This window comes from Rutilus rutilus (assembly GCF_951802725.1).
Source record: "Rutilus rutilus genome assembly, chromosome: 21".
NCBI classification, from domain to species: Eukaryota; Metazoa; Chordata; class Actinopteri; order Cypriniformes; family Leuciscidae; genus Rutilus; species Rutilus rutilus.
This window is the reverse complement of record NC_140226.1, coordinates 30979470-30996338: the sequence shown is the minus strand read 5'-3', so window position 1 is coordinate 30996338 and position 16869 is coordinate 30979470. Positions and strand designations below refer to the sequence as shown.

The 16869-nt window shown below is 37.0% G+C and overlaps 1 protein-coding gene across 1 annotated transcript; it reads left to right on the top strand.

Moving 5' to 3' along the window:
* Positions 1–3549: 3549 nt before the first annotated feature.
* slc39a9 (solute carrier family 39 member 9) lies at positions 3550–16809 on the top strand. Its single transcript, XM_084394363.1, has 7 exons — positions 3550–4140; positions 5713–5821; positions 6867–7067; positions 7142–7210; positions 8019–8104; positions 9444–9578; positions 14878–16809. Exons 1-7 carry the CDS (start codon positions 4045–4047, stop codon positions 15109–15111), a joined length of 930 nt encoding a protein of 309 aa, XP_084250489.1. The 5' UTR covers positions 3550–4044; the 3' UTR covers positions 15112–16809.
* The last annotated feature ends 60 nt before the right edge of the window (positions 16810–16869 follow it).

The window sequence follows — 16869 nt, the reverse complement described above, 5'->3', positions numbered from 1 at the left end:
ACTCTGTTATAAGAATATCTTGTTTTGATATATGAAATATTTAAGAGAAAAAACAACAACAACAAAGTAATTGTTATGGAATCACAGACTCAAGACAGGTTTTTAGTGGAGAAACTGAGATATTTTATAACAGCAATGAACAATAGGAAATGCAGGTACAAATCAGAGTTATTGCAGCATAGGGATGATGGATGGATGCGTTTACTGTCTTTGCAGGTGATGAAGGAGATCGTGGACCAGGGATGTACACACCTCGTATATAACACTGGTGGTGAGTAGGTAATCTTCAAACGAAAACAACACTGGAGGCACGATGGAGATGGGAACACACAGGAGAATCACAGAGTAACATCAGAGCGTTGGAACACTGGTAAGTTTTCTCATAAACGAGTCCGGACCATGGAATCCGAAAACTGAAAAATGCAGACTTCGGAGAACTTTCCAAGGTACGAAGGCATCAAGTCCGAATACAAAAATAGCTTCACTTCCAGTCTCATGAGATATCTTCATCTGATCGATTTTTGAAATCAGTATAGTAGATGTATCCTTCCCTGCCTTTGATATCCCACAATCCTGTGCTTTCCATTCTGTAACAGTTCAGCTAAAGAATAAAGATGGCATCCGAAACCATGAAGGACACCCTTTTTAATCTTGCTTATTTATTCGGAAAAACTTATTAAATCCAAAATGATATCTAGCCTCCCATTCATTAACAACTATATAAATTCACCACACTTTCTAGTCAGCTTGCTTACGATTCTGGAATTTCTGGTAGGCTAAATATGACTTGAGAGGGCGTTCATGTCCAATTTTTAACTAGGAAACTCGTATTTATGATCATTTTGATAACACCTGAATATTATATTATATTATATATCAAAAATGTCTTATTTGGAAAATTTAAATACTGTCTAAAGTATAAAACAACATATCTGTATTACATATTAAACATATTTCATAGCTTTTCAGTAATTGTCAAGAATACTCAGACACAAGAAGTTGAATACACACAATGGTAAGTTTATTGACACTGCAGGAACCATGGTAAGCAGATGAGCAATGGCAGCGATATAATATAATACAATAATTATTCTCAAAATATTATAATTTTAGGACAGAATTTGTAAGAAATCATTGTAATTTACAACCGTTTTGAACGAGGTGTTTGTAATGTTCAAAACCAGAGAAAACGCTATGCAGTTGGGCATTTGGCTCAAATTCTTATTGTTTCTGGATTCAACTTCATATGACAACTAGTGTCCCTTTTACATTTGAAATATCATTTTAGTCCTTACGCTATTTGTTCTATTTCTGTTCCTGTGGCTCAAACAGTATGGCACTAGCAGTGTCAGTGTCATGTGATCAATCCCAGGGAATACATGAACTTGGAAGCATGAAATATCTTGAAGTCGTTTTGAATAAATTTGTCTGACAAATGTATAAATGTATAATGCCAAGCCTCTGAAAAGGGTTCAGGCAACAAGTGAGCGATTACCAAACAATACAACAGTTCCATCTAGTGTTTGGTTTCAAGGGCTAAAAGGAGAGCTCATTTCCAGTGGATAATGTTGCTGCATTTTATTTGTACATGTATGCATGCATGTGCAGTCTCTTTAATGTTTAATGCTCCAAGGTCAGAAAAGATAATCGATTTCTACTGGCAAAATAGGTCTGGTCTATGTCAAGGTGTGTTTTAACTAATTTAACGGTTTAGATGCTAAGGGCGGAATCAAACAATGTTCAAGGACTTGGTATATAATTAAAATTAATTTTTAAATAGTTAGTGTAGTTAGCATTCCCCAAGCTGGAGGTCAAATGCTAATCGCTGAATGAGGTCTACTTTCTCATTAGCTATATATAAAAAAAGCATAATTCATCTTTAAACAATGTTGCATACCATTTTCAGAATAAGCAACAGAAATTCAAATTAAATTATGTAACGTTTTGCATTCTACCATTGCAGTTTTATTTAGAGTAGTGGTGACTTCAAAATTACTCTGGAAAGACTAAGAGTTATGGCTTTCTTGGTATTCCAAGTTTATATTTTGTGGATGATTTAAAAAAAAAAAACGGTCATATCTTAATTGCGAAATTTATTATCCAAACAACGAGAAATTACATTGAAAATACAATAAATGAAGTAGTAATTGTGAGAACAAAAGGCACATAAAATAAAATTACTTTTAAATTAATTAAAATACCAAAACACATAATGTGTTTAATAAATTGTAACGGTGACAACAATAGTGTGCAAAACCTGCAATAAGGCTTTCAGAAGGCAATATCAGTGCCTGGAATAAGTAACATTTTTCATTTCTTTGTTGATTTTACATCATGCCAACAGTCATTGGCTCACATTCAAGCACTCTTCAATCAATATCCATTTTACATTTGCACTGCAGTGTTTGGCACTTTGGGCCTTTCAGCTTGAAGTCCAGGGCAGTCAGAAGCCTGTGAGCATTAGACATCAACCATCACTATATTGTGAAGGAGAAGAGGTCAATTGAAGTGATATTTAATGTTTTCAGACCCGTTCTCTTATGAACCCTTAAATGTTTCTATCACCATGCTGCAGCATCCAAGTGCTTGTTAAGAACAGATACCAAGCACATTTCTAGCTACTTATATTTATTTTCTGTCCTCGGATTTTAGTTTTGCTTTTAATTATTTAATTTGATGGTATTTGTTAGTGAGCTTTGTTCAGATTATAATGTTTAGATTATATATAAATACAAAAATATTTTCTAATATTAACACGGGTCCTGAAGCTCTTGCCTGATCATAACCCTTCTTTTTCCAGTGATTTTTCCACTCTCTCTCTCCTCCCCCATCATGAATGGACACGCCCCCTACTGCTGATTGGCTACAAGAGTGTCGGATCCACTTTGTTTATTCTATTTACACAGCCACTATACAAACACAATGTTTTTTTCAGCACAGAACAGACATCCTTTTTTAGAACCACTTTTTTAGACATCGTCCATTTTACTCGTCTGCTTTTTTAAATCAGCAAAGCAGTGCATTTTATCAGACACTGTATTAACCATGGTTTATTTTTGCAGTTTTTTTCCATGTCTTTATGTATTTAAAAAAAAAAAAAAAAAAAAAAAACAATGGGGGCTGCGTCCAAAATAGCATACTTTCTTGTACTTTCTTGTTATTTTGAATAAGTAATTACTTCACGACTGCAAGTGTGTGTGTGCATTATGGATGTAATCCGGACATACTATACATTCTAAATAATAAATTACATTACAAAAAAAATAATAATAATAATAATAATTGTTCCAGGGGTAAATTGCAATTTACAATAAATCAAATTAAATAGGATAAGTGCTTCATGTGTCTTTTGATTTCAAAATTGAGTATACTCTGTGTTCTGTTGTTAATAATTGATAATAATTGATGAATTCAGAAGGAACTGTATACTAAGTTACTCTTATTATTTTGCCTGAACGATATGGGGGAAATAGTACATGTAGAATGCTAGTAACGTTAGTTAGCATACAGTCTGGCTGCGTTTTTATGACGTTGTTGGCGTATTTTGGAGAGGGGTGGGGGCTTTTGTTTTGACAGCGATGTGTCCCGGAAGTGCTTCTCTCAGACTGCCAACATCACACACTCGGCTAGTTAGCGACCAGTGTGGCGATACTGCGGAAAAGGTGGCAAACTAGAAAAATGTTGCCTGTTTAGGAACCAGCCTGTCATCAACCGCGGCCTGAGATCAGAGAAGCAGACCATGACAAGCGTTAACAAATCTGTTCATTTATGTGGTTATTCGCAGACTGATTGTCATGATTTTAGCCCTTGCTAAGCGTGACGTGATTCTGTGTGATTAAAGTTGAGATAATCGATCAGGTCAATGTACTAAGAGCTCCAAAACCGCCTTTACAGCAGATCAACAGTGGATGTTCGTTTTTAATCGTGTGATTTGTAAAGGTAGATGCAAACAACTTATTAGCTAACCGGCTAATACACTGACTGGCACCAAACATCGACCGATTGCACAGGATTTGTTGTTAAACTCCTGGATCTTCAGCAGAAATGGATGACTTCAGCTCCATCAGTCTGCTGTCTCTGTCTATGCTAGTCGGTTGTTATGTGGCTGGAACGATTCCCTTGGCTGTTAACTTCTCTGAGGTGAGCTTGGACCCGAGTTGTCCACGTCTACAGTAACGTTAGTTTATTTAGGACAGGTGTGCTCAATATTCAGTGTGTGAGTGTTCGGGGTGTTTGGTTCTCTGCAGAAGAAGATGTTTAAAAATGCAGACATCTGTAATGTGCGGTGCTGAGGTTCTCAGAAACAGGTTTGAGATTTGCATTGATCTTCCAAGGGCAAACGGTCTTATAAGCTTGAATGTTATATCAACCTAAAGTTTATATTGTGTAGACACGAGCTGTTTAACCTGCCACCCACGCGTGTTTTGTCTTAAAATGCAGTTCAGGTTGACTTTCTGGACAAGTTAATTTATGGTTTTATGATCCACTAAAATGTGTTGTTTTAGTTGCTAATACAGATAACTAAAAAGCGGGAGGCTGATTAAAATGCTTATGTGAGTTTATACAGTATAAATAGCAGTAGAATGTGCTCATACACTGAAAATATTATGTTTTTTTTTTTTTTTTCATATAATAATTTGCTACTATTACTTTAATAGGTACACTACTATTTAGAAGGGGTCGTTCACCCCCCCAAAAAAAATTCTGTCATTTACTCACACGCATGTCGTTCCAAAACCTTAAGACTTTCGTTCATCTTTGGAACACAACTGGAGATTTTTTTTTTGATGAAATATGAGAGTTTTCTGTCCCTCCATTGACGGCTACGCAACTACACTTTGACGCTTCAAAAAGTTCATAAAGAGATCGTGAAAGTAGTCCATTTAAATTGAGCGGTTTAGTCCAAATTTTCTGAAGAGACACGATTGCTTTATATGATGAACAGTTTTAATGTAGTCTTTTAGTCACACAAACATTCATCAACGAACATAAACAGAAGCTCAAACGTGCTGAGTAACACCAGAATGAACCTCATTGGTTCTTGCTGAAGCTCAAACGTGATGCGTAACACGAGAATGAACCTCATTGGTTCTCGCACGTCAAGCGAACATGCTTGAGCTTCTGTTTACCACAACTGCTGTGAGCTGATGAATGATATGAATAAAAGTCTACATTCAATCTGTTCATCATATAAAGCGATCGAGTGTCTTCAGAAAATTTAGACTAAACCGCTCAATGCATATGTATTAGTTTTACAATCTCTTTATGAATTTTTTCTAAGCGTCAAAGTAGTTGCGTAACTGCCAATGGAGATAAACCAAAGTCTTATGTGTTTCGAGCGACATGAGGGAGAGTAATTAATGATAGAATTTACATTTTTGGGTGAACTATCCCTTAAATATTTTCTGATGCTGATAATCTCAAAATGGCTAAATATTAGGTAATTTATCAGCATGACCATTACATTGCTCTTTCACTATTGAGATATATGGTGATTATAGCCTTTTTTGGACCCAGATGAAGTTTAGGTTCAAATGAAGTTTATAATTCAGAAATGTGATTGTACCTGCATGCCTCTTCTGATGGATATATTTTCATGATGTCCAGGTTATTGACATGAAGATGACCAATGTTAACCTCACTTAAATACATAAAGTAGAGCCTGTTGGTTAGTCATGCTTACTGACTCTGCGATTCCTGTCCTCTCTCCAGGAGAAGCTGAAGCTGGTGACGGTGTTGGGAGCTGGGCTGTTGTGTGGCACTGCACTGGCTGTCATTATTCCAGAGGGAGTTCATGCCCTCTATGAGGAAATGCTGGAAGGTGACATTCAAGTTCACACTTCAGTTAATGCATTGATTCCTTTTCTTAAAAATGCAGAATGAATATATATATATATATATATCTCTCAACGTTTTGGGCTGAGTTCTCCATGCGTAAATCCTAAACTGATATCTAGAAGTGTATGCGTGGTAGACATGCCACTTTAGATTGTAAAGCTACTAGCTACTCATAATTTAGAGTAGTTAAAATATAGTCAAGCTAATTGTTTTTTTTATTGCTTCACTTTAAACTACTAACAAAAAGTTTCTGGCTATTTTGTAGTTATTTATATTATTAAATGCATGTGATTATATACATTCTAATTTAATTAGGCCTGTATTATTTCTGGCACAAAACGGCAAGGATTTTTGAATTAATTAATTTTAAAGGGACTATATGTAAGAATTTGGACAGCATGTACAGCAGCACACCTTCTCCGACTTGTAGGTTGTCAATGGAAGCCTGTAGACTCATTTTTATGTGAAGGAACATCAAGAATGTTGGTAGCCAGACAGTTGACTGTAGCCATTGACTGCCATAGTTGGAAAAAAAAAATATTTTTGGGTGAACTATCACTTTAAAATATTGTAGCATTTAGCTGCACCACTAATTCAGTTAAATATAAAAATATTACAGTTAAATCCGGTCTCTAGTTCATAAACGCCAGAGGAGAACTGGCCCCCGACTGAGCCTGGGTTCTCCCAAGGTTTTTTTTTTTTCTCCATTAGGTCACTTGATGGAGTTTTTCGGTTCCTTGCCACTGTTGCCTTTGGCTTGCTCAGTTGGGGATATTTTGGGGATATTTAATTTTATCAATCAATAAATTCCACTAGAAACAAACCTTGTTGTATTATTTTAATTTAATACTGTGAAGCTGCTTTGATACAATCTGTATTGTGAAAAGCGCTATACAAATATACTTGACTTGACTTGATTCGCCATAGCTGTGGTTAAGTTAGTAGTTCCCAAACTCCTCATGTGTCCTCATCACTGATGTTATGTATGAACGACTTCTAAAGCTGTACCGGTTCCTGTTTTGGTGTAGGTGGGCACCACCATGGCCATGGGCAGGTGGAAGCAGAGGTTTCTGATCCGAAGGTTGCAGAAGGAGTGGTGGGACCCAGCAGTGAACACAGCCACAGTCACGAGCAGCTCCACGCTTATATCGGCGTCTCTCTGGTGCTGGGCTTCGTCTTCATGCTGTTGGTGGATCAGATCGGCAGTGCTCACATGCACAACAGTGATGGTCCGTGTTGACAAATTATGATGGTTTACACTGATGGCATAATGTGTCTGAAACCGTTCTCTCCACACTTTTAGATCCAGAAGCAGCGAGGACTGCTAGCTCTAAAGTCACCACTACGCTTGGCTTGGTCGTCCATGCTGCAGGTAAAACTGATTGAAAAAACTGGTAATGATACATCTTTGATTGAGATATCCAAATATGTTCTATGTAGTGTGTTATTTTGGTAGCTTCAGATTGTAATTTTGTCATATTTGTAATGCTGTACACTACCGGTCAAAAGTTTGGGAAAATTATGTGTTTTTTTTTTCATGTTTTAAAAATAACTTATTTATTTGTATGTATATATACATAATTATTTGAATAGATGTTATGCACTTCAAGGCTGCGTTTATTTGATAAAAAAAAAAAAAAAGATATATTCTGAAACATATGATAGTTTATATTAAATAACTGTTTTCTGGGTTTATATGCCATAACTCCAGTCTTGAGTAATATCTAATATGCTGATTTGGTTCTCAGTTGTTTGCAAACAGATTGGTGCTCAATTATTAATAATGGTTCTTGTTAATATCGATGTTGAAATCAGTTTTGGCTGCTTAATAATAAAGGATAAAAATAAAAATAATTATTTCTTGAGCAACAAATCAGCATATTATATTGATTTCTGAAGGATCATGTGACACTGAAGTAATGATGCTGAAAATTCACTGGAAAAAAATATATATTTCAAAATATTTTACAATAGAAAACAACTTTTAAATTGTAATAATATTTCACAATATTTCATTTTTTACTGTATTTAATCAAATAAATGCAGCCTTGGTGAGCGTAAGAGACTTCTTTCAAAAGCATGAAAAAATCTTAATTATTCCAATCTTTTGACCTGGAGTGTATATTCTGTGTTCTGTTAAATCTGACCAATAATCATATTTGATTTATCTGTTGGTCCAGCTGATGGTGTTGCTCTCGGAGCGGCTGCATCCACGTCTCAGACCAGCGTCCAGCTCATTGTATTTGTGGCCATTATGTTGCATAAGGTACAGTCAACCTTAATGAATTAATGCACTTCTACTCCAGCTTGTGTATTACTCTAGTGTTCTGGGAATATAGTTATGATAACTTGTTGGCGCTGTTTCTCATTTGTATCGATTCGTTTAGAAAGGCCTGCTGAATGACTAAATGTAAATGTTAGCGCCTTTCCAATTGTGTTTCCAAATGAATTCTCCAAATATTTCAGAACGTAAACACAATATATTATAAATGAGTAAAAGCAAAATAGTATGACAGCCCAGTCTTCAGTGTCACATGATCCTTCAGAAATCATTCTAATATGCTGATTTGGTGCAAAAGAAACATTTATTCTTATTATTATTTATAATTCTTTGATAAATTGAAGTTTCAAAAGAACACTATATGTGGAATAGATTTTAATTTTTTTTTGACAATGTTAAAGACTTTACTGTCATATTGATCAATTTAAAGGGGTGGCTGATTATGATTTCACTTTTCTAGCTTTAGTTAGTGTGTAATGTTGCTGTTTGAGCATAAACAACATCTGCAAAGTTACAATGCTCAAAGTTCAAAGCAAAGGGAGATATTTGCTTTTAAAGAAATCGTTTTTTAAGCACTGCAACAAACGGCTGGTAGAGACTACACGACATTCCTCCCGGGTTAGTGACATCACTAACCCTACAATTTACATAAGCCCCGCCCCCGGAACACGATTTATAGATTATCAAGACAGAATATGCTAATCAATGACTAGAAGATAACTACACATAAGCTACATAAATTCATCAACTAACCATTCAGAAATGTTGTCTACATGTTGTCACTTCTTCTTGAGTCTCTCCATCTTTCTGACTTCAGTTTGAACATAAAAGGCTAAAAGTTAAAAAAAATTCAGTGCATGTCTGTGTGAGGTAAAAGGACATGAGCTCTTGAAGCTCCGCCCCCTGTGCTGGGAGCATCAGCTCATTTGCATTTAAAGGGACAGACACAGAAACGGTGCGTTTTTGCTCGCCCTCAACAAGTGACAATTTTAACATGCTGTATACAAATATCTGTGGGGTATTTTGAGCTTACACTTCACATACACACTCTGGGGAGATCAAAGACTTATTTTACATCTTGTGAAAAGCGTATTATACGACCCCTTTAAAGCATCCTTGCTGAGTAAACTTTCAACAACAACAAAAAATCGTATTGACTGGCTATAAATCAATACAGCTATATTTTACATGATTTTTATTTATTTTTATGAACTGTGTAGCCTTATGAATGTGTTTCTTATGCATTGAAAATGCAAAAAAAAAAAAAATGTATACTGATTTAAATTTAAGTCTGTTTTCTATTATGCTATTTATTGTATTTCAGGCTCCTGCTGCATTTGGACTCGTCTCTTTCCTCATGCATGCGGGTTTAGAAAGAAATCGTATCCGGAAACATCTATTAGTCTTTGCCTTGGCTGCCCCTGTTTTGGCCATGCTCACCTACGTTGGACTCAGTCAGGTATGTTCAAGTATTAAAAAAAAGCAGTATTTGTAAGTCTTGTTAGTGTCAATTTGATAAAGACAATATCTGCATAACATTTGAACTAGGTTAAAACAAAGACTTTAGATATACAAAGACAGTGCACCCATATTACTATAAATGGGAGAATATGGTGGAATAAGTCCTACATTCTAAATAAAAGAGCCAATCGCCAGTTAGTAAAGTCATTGGCCGTTTCTCAATATGCGTCCTTGTGTTCTCGTACTACGTCATTATCAACCATTGAAGTTCAATTCCTATACTCAAGAACGGGCAGACAAATCGAAAGAATCGAACTGTTGGAAATCCCAAAAGACACTACTCTAGTTCACCCAAAAATGAAAATTCTGTCATCATTTACTCGCCCTCATGTTGTTCCAAATCTGTATGAGTTTCTCTCTTCTGTTGAACACAAAAGAAGATATTTTGTTGGAATGTTGGTAATCAGACAGTTGACTGTAGCCATTTCTTCCTAATATGGAAGTCAATGGTAGGGCTGGGTATCGTTCAAAAAATTTCGATACCAATACCGATACCGATACCTTGATTTCGATACCGGTTCCTGATCGATACTTTTTTCGATACCAATTTTATGAAATCCATTTTAACAAGATTACATAACACATTACCTCAGAAAAACTTTGGTTTTATTTTTTCAGTTTGACTCATGCTCCTTAGTCAGTGCACAAAGGAACAAAAAAAGCACAAAGGAACAAAATATTCCTTATACATATACATAAGGTACAAAATATTTTTTTTTATAAAGTGCTCATGCTCACCAAAGCTGAATTTATTTCATCAAAAATACAGTAAAACTTGTAATATTGTGGAATAGTATTACAATTTAAAATCTTATTTGAATATACATAGTTCCCACAGGCCAATTAATGTCACGTGACCTCCCCGGAGACGCCATCTTTGAGGGCAAAAGCTGCTGTGTTTACAATGTTTTACCATACTGTCTATGAGTTTTACAAGCAAATTTCGAATATTTCTTTCTATTTATAAAGTTACGAAAATCATGAAGAGACAAAGTGACAGAGATTATAAAGAGACTCTATTAACACAAGACAGAGAGAGGTACAATGCGAAAATTTCAGTCATAAATGGTGTGGATCCGTATGCGCTAACGAAGGAAGCACTGAGCACTGATTATGCAGCTTTGCCTCAGATACAGTATTATCATGTGTATCATTATCTGGTATTGGCAATGGCTAGGAGTTTTAATACATGTGAGCAATTCCGAGCCTGGAAATATGTGCATGAATATGAATATACACGGTATGAAAATAAATAAAACTCGCGTGCAAATTAATTAATGTAATGCGGAACTACTTTATACGCGGGTTCTTTAGTGACATAATCTGAGATTGCCGTGCTGGAATGTGTGTGTGTGTGTGTGTGTGTGTGTGTGTGAGAGAGAGAGTGAGAGAGTCGCGGGCGCGATCGAACAGTGGAAACAATGTTGTTTTTGTATGTTTTTAATATCTCGTCATTTTGTTCATACAGGACATAATTCAAACTGCAAAGTGTTAACTTATATTTGTGTACACTCGCAATAAAAAACAACAAATTCTTGCGTGTTTTGAGGGAGTTTCTTTCCTGTTTATCCTCGCCAGCCATAACCTCCGTCGTTGTTCTGACAAAAGCTTAGTCTTCTTACATTCACGAAGTCTAATGACGGGTATACTGTAAAATCCAAATTTAACTGAACCTCCGACACGATTTAAACATCCATTGACCCAGCAGGAGATCACCATTTTCACTTTTTATCACGAAATTAACTCGCTTCAGCTGCTTCTACTATTGTTCTGCCCGCAGAAATGGCGCCGGGTCGGCAAATGCTAAAAAACTAAATGTAACTGAACCTCCGGCACGATTGGAACATCCATTGACCCAGCAGCAGATGACCATTTTTACTTTTTAATCACAAAATTTCCGTTTCAGCTTCTTCTCATGTTCTGCATTGTAAGAATGTTGTGTTCTGCCCTCAGAAATGGCGCCGGGTCGGCAAATGCCCGTATGTTGTGACGTCATGTGGGAACTATGTATATTTCAAAATGTAATTTATTCCTGTGTTGTCAAAGCTGAAATATGAAAACCAGTTTTTGGAAGGTCATTTTTGATCACTTTAATGCATGCTTACTGAAAAAAAATTCTGACCAACACGTTTTTGAACGGCAGTGTACATTCAGTAGGTCATTATTGCAATATAAACACAGTCAGAGTGATCAACAAGGTATCTCTTCATTTACCAGTCGAAGACGCAGCAACTTTCTGCTCTTATGTTTACTCCGTGCACTGTCAAGGGCTTCATCATATCTGTCGCGGTACCGTCTTTGCAGCCATTATTTTACCACAAATACTGCATCGCGCGCTGTTGGCATCGAGCCTGGAGAAATGTAGCCACACTTTTGATCGACTTTTCCACATATTTAGGGTATTGTGAGTGTGTGTGCTTGCGTGTCATTGAGTATGTGCGCGAGTTTGTGTGTGTGTGCTCGCGTCTCATGAGAATGTGCGTGGACAGTTTGTGTGCGCGCGCGCGTCTCATAAGAGTATGTGCGGGAGAGTTCCGCGCGTCTCGTGTGTGTAGAGTTTGCGTGTATGTGCGTGAGCGAATTTAGGCGTGTCGTTGTGCATTTCATATGTATTTGTTTGAGCACTGACGTTGACGAGTTAACCCCTTAGGTATCGAAATCTGGTACCATTCAAGTCATTTTTCGATACTCGATAGTATCGAGGCAATTCGGTCGGTACCTAAAAAGTATCGAACTCGGTACCCAGCCCTAGTCAATGGCTACCATCAACTGTCTGGTTACCAACATTCTTCATTTTCATTTTCATTTTTGGGTGAACTATCGCTTCAATTCAGATTTCTGTTGCAAGCTCGCAAATATGTGACGGCAAGTAAACATTTGTCATTTTGTTTTGCTTAATATTAAAGGGATAGTTCACTTTGAAATTAAATTTTGGTATGTTTTAGCTTACCTCAAGGGCATCCAAGATGTAGGTGTCTTTTTTTTCGCAGTAGTTTCAATTTTGATATTTTTAGGTCAAACCGTTCTTGTCTGTCAGTCATTTAATGCAGGTCTATGGTCACTGTCTCAAAGAGCATGCACAGAGTCCAAATTAAAACAATTCCCCGTCGTCCAAATTAAACAATTCCCCATCGTAAGTACACATTCGTTCCAATGAACTGCCGTAGACAAGGCGACATCTAGTGTATATATCTATGCACCAGTCTGCGTACACGTCAGATCAGATCACTTGGACGTGGCTGTGTATAAGAGGTAAAAACGATATAAATACTGTTCGTTTTCTCACACAAACCTCTCGTTTCGTGTCTTGTACTCGTTTCGTGTCTTGTACTTGCACATCAATGTGTACTTACGATGGGGAATTGTTTAATTTGGACTCTGTGCTTGTGTTTGAGACAGTGACCATAGACCTGCATTAAATGACTGGCAGACAAGAACGGTTTGACCTAAAAATATCAAAATTGAAACTACTGTGGAAAAAAAGACACCTACATCTTGGATGCCCTTGAGGTAAGCTAAAACATACCAAAATTTAATTTCAAAGTGAACTATCCCTTTAACAAAGTGATAAAGACCTGGAGTGTTTTAATTTGTCAATGTTGAGATTCTTTTCAATATGCCGAGCACAAGTAACATTAAACACACATACTCGTTTTCAGAAAACCATGCAGTAAAATAAAACAACATAAAATATGTAAATAGTGACTATAGTAATATGAAATAAATGTTTAATAGGTTATTTTTAATTACAATTTGCCTCTAAAACAATTCAGACTCTTATTTAAATATGTGCTGAATTGGCAAATGTTTTTGTTTTTTTTGTATTTGTGCTAACATTTTTGTTTTATGTCTACTAATTACCCCATAATGGCACAATAACTAATAAAACTTCAGATGCTTCACCAGGGTTACATAACAACCATGGAGGCCCACGCTATGTTTTTCAGACTCGCCGCAGGCATCCCACATCCCATCGCCATGGGAACAGCTGAGGTGGCAGAGTGGAGATTACTCACCTCTTGCTCCCCTGCTGTGAAACGCCCCATTTCTCTTTCTTTAGGCAGCCTGGAAATCACTGAGATGTAGTGCCATTTATACCGCTGGGACGCCAACGATCATCCCTGTAACAATCATGAATATTTAATGTTCACCAAAAAACGTTTCCACCTCTCTGACTGTGTCCTAGATTCACCCTTTATCTAAAGGCCCTGATGTGCTTCGGGCGAAATCGAAGAAAACAAACTGCTGTGACGTTGTTTCGGACAAAATCAGGCCAAAACAAAGTTCCAAACTTTGGCAAGCTGTTTCGAACTCCCAAAACAAACTCTAAACGAAGTTCGTTTTGGCCTGATTTTGTTGAAAATGACGTCACACCAGCTTCGCTTGAAGTATCTCAGTGCCTTTATAGTAGAAAATGAAGTTGTACAAAGAGTCAGTCACTCGTTTAATACAGTAAAGCTGCTTGATTTTAAGCAATCTATTGTATAAAGTGTAGGGATGCACGATATGTTGGCCACCATATTGGTATCGTCCTTTTTTAATGTTATCATTATCGGCCCAATAAGAAATTTTGGTTGATATATTAATGCCGATAAATAATGTTTGATGTTAATGAACTAACCCTTCAGTTGAGACATGATTGATATCACTTAAAAAAATAAAAGTACAACGTGCAAGTCTGTCAAATAGGCTACATAAAATCATAATGAGAACATTATAATTATGTGCTTGGGACCTGGTTTTTAATGGTTAGACTTTTGTTTTTGTAATCAGGCTCTCAAAAATTATATAAAAATGTAGATTTGGATTTATCTGCCGATATATCGGTTATCAGCTTTCAAATAAAATTGCCAACGAAAATTTTCGTATCTGTGCATCCCTAATAAAGTGCTATGTAAATAAACGTGACGTGACTTTACTAGAGTGCCGAATTGCAGAGCTCGTGCAAACATCCACGTTGCTATGATCATATGCATTTCTTATGCTTTATTTAAAAAAATGCTTGCTGTTTTCACAATTTGGTTGTTTATTTTGTTGTTGAGAGGAAAGCGTGCAGCGCATATTTCCATATTCATCTAAACGTCGCTCTCATCAGTGTGGGCGGCATCGGATGTTTGTTAACCGTGTTTTTGCTGGTCACCTATTTCAAACTTCGTTTTACCTCTAAGCAAAGATCAAAAAAGAGCTTCGCCGTGAGTATATCGGGGCCTTAACACTTTTCCTCTTCTTTTATCCAGAGCAGTAAAGAGGCGCTATCTGACGTCAACGCCACCGGTGTGGCCATGCTGTTCTCCGCCGGCACCTTCCTGTACGTGGCTACGGTGCACGTCCTCCCGGAAGTGGGCGGCATGGGCGGCCACAGCCACTCGCCCGGGGCCAGCGCGGGGAAAGGACTGAGCAAAGTGGAGGTTGGAGCTCTGGTTCTCGGCTGTCTGATACCTCTAGTGCTGTCCATCGGACACCAGCACTAGTGTTCTTCACTTCAAGCCACAGGTCGGAAAAGTGCGAATTGAACTCTGAACAGCTTTGGCCAAACGACACCCTCACAGAAGTGGTTTGAATCATGCCTCTGTCAGTTTATTCAAGTCGGTGGTTGGAGTGAGCGCAGGAACTTTGCAGTCGGGAATGGGATTTGAGGACATCGGGAATGGGCTGCCCTGCTGCTCCACAAAACACTGTGACTGACAGCTTACGATGACCATACACAAATAAAAGCGATCCAAGTGTCCAGCTCTTCATTTAATTTTTTCTTTCTTCAGTGGTGCTTGTTTAAAAGAATCTGTTGTGGTTGGGTAGTCATGTTTGCTTTAAATTTGCTATTCTTTTGGTTTTTTAAATGGTCTTTTAAATGATGGAGTGGCACAGTTGTGCTCATTTACAAAAATTAAAGTTTTGATACTTTACAAACATATTAAAATTCATTAGCCCAGAGTAATTATTTTAAGTTTATTTACCCTCTTTTTTGCACAAATCATAATAATGAGATAACAGCATTCCATTAATATGATTAATATGGGAACATACACTGGGCTACTTGGTTACTGCTAAATTTAAACTAGTTTCATCATGTATATGGTTATTCGACAAATATGAAATAAGGTTCTTTTTCAAATGTCCAAAGGTTTAGCGGATGGACACATTGTTCTGTTGAGTTCAGTGCATGTACAGCATTATTATTTGACTATTATTGGATCCTGATTGGTTGTTTAATCCTGGAAAAAGGATCTCATTGGTCAGTCAGATGTTTTGTACTGTGATGCTTGCTCAGAGCAGAGCCTGTGTACTGTAAATATGTATTCTCTGTATAAATGACAAAAAAAAAAAAAGCCCCTGTTTGACACCATGAGTAGTTTTTAGCCTCATTTTAGCTTCTGTAATCGGTGGGAGAGAAAGATCGTTTTTAAATTAATGACATTAAAGGTCCATTTTTGTTCTTTGTCTTAACCGAAGGGAATTTGAGGTCAGTTGGGAAGGTTATATGGTGGATTTCTGGTTTGGCAACCTGAAGGTTTTGCACTTGATGAAGAAGTGATCCTTGAGCTGGAACGCTGCTGTGTTCATCACCAAGCTATTTTTAAGGTTGCCTCTGAAGCTTGAATGGGAAAGCATTAAGAGGTTAACTGGGACTCCAGCAACATCCTGGTCCTGGTTTACAAAGTGTTGCATTCTTGCTCTGAAAAATGATGTCTATGTGAAAGCTGTGTTTTAATGCATTTAGCTCTCTAGCGCCCTCATCTTACTGTAGTGCAAAAGTGCAGCATCAATCTCAAATTGTGGAAGATATACAGACGAAAGAGACTTCACGCTGATTTGTCGAAAGGACTCCTCTGAAAGGGAAAATGCGAATCTTACAATGACCTCCTGCTTGAGACTTGGCACGGATATGTAATTTAACTGAATGTTGATTGGTTGGTTAGGTGAAATTTTGTGCCATATTGACTGATTCTTCTCCGACAGCTCAGCTGTTGCAGAGTCTGGGTAGAAAGGGTGATTGTATTGGAATAGAGATTTTACAATGAAGCGGAACATGATGAGTTCAGTTTTGGGGCTTTTATGTGATCATTCCACAAGAGGAGTATGCCTTATTTTTCTCGCAATTGTTTAACTTAAAAATGGTTGCAAAAGTCTTTGTTCATGATTTGAATAAACTTATTTTCTTTTTTAATGGATGCAAGTCGTACTACGTACCTTATTTTGCCTGTCTAAGAACAAATTTGTAATTGCATTGA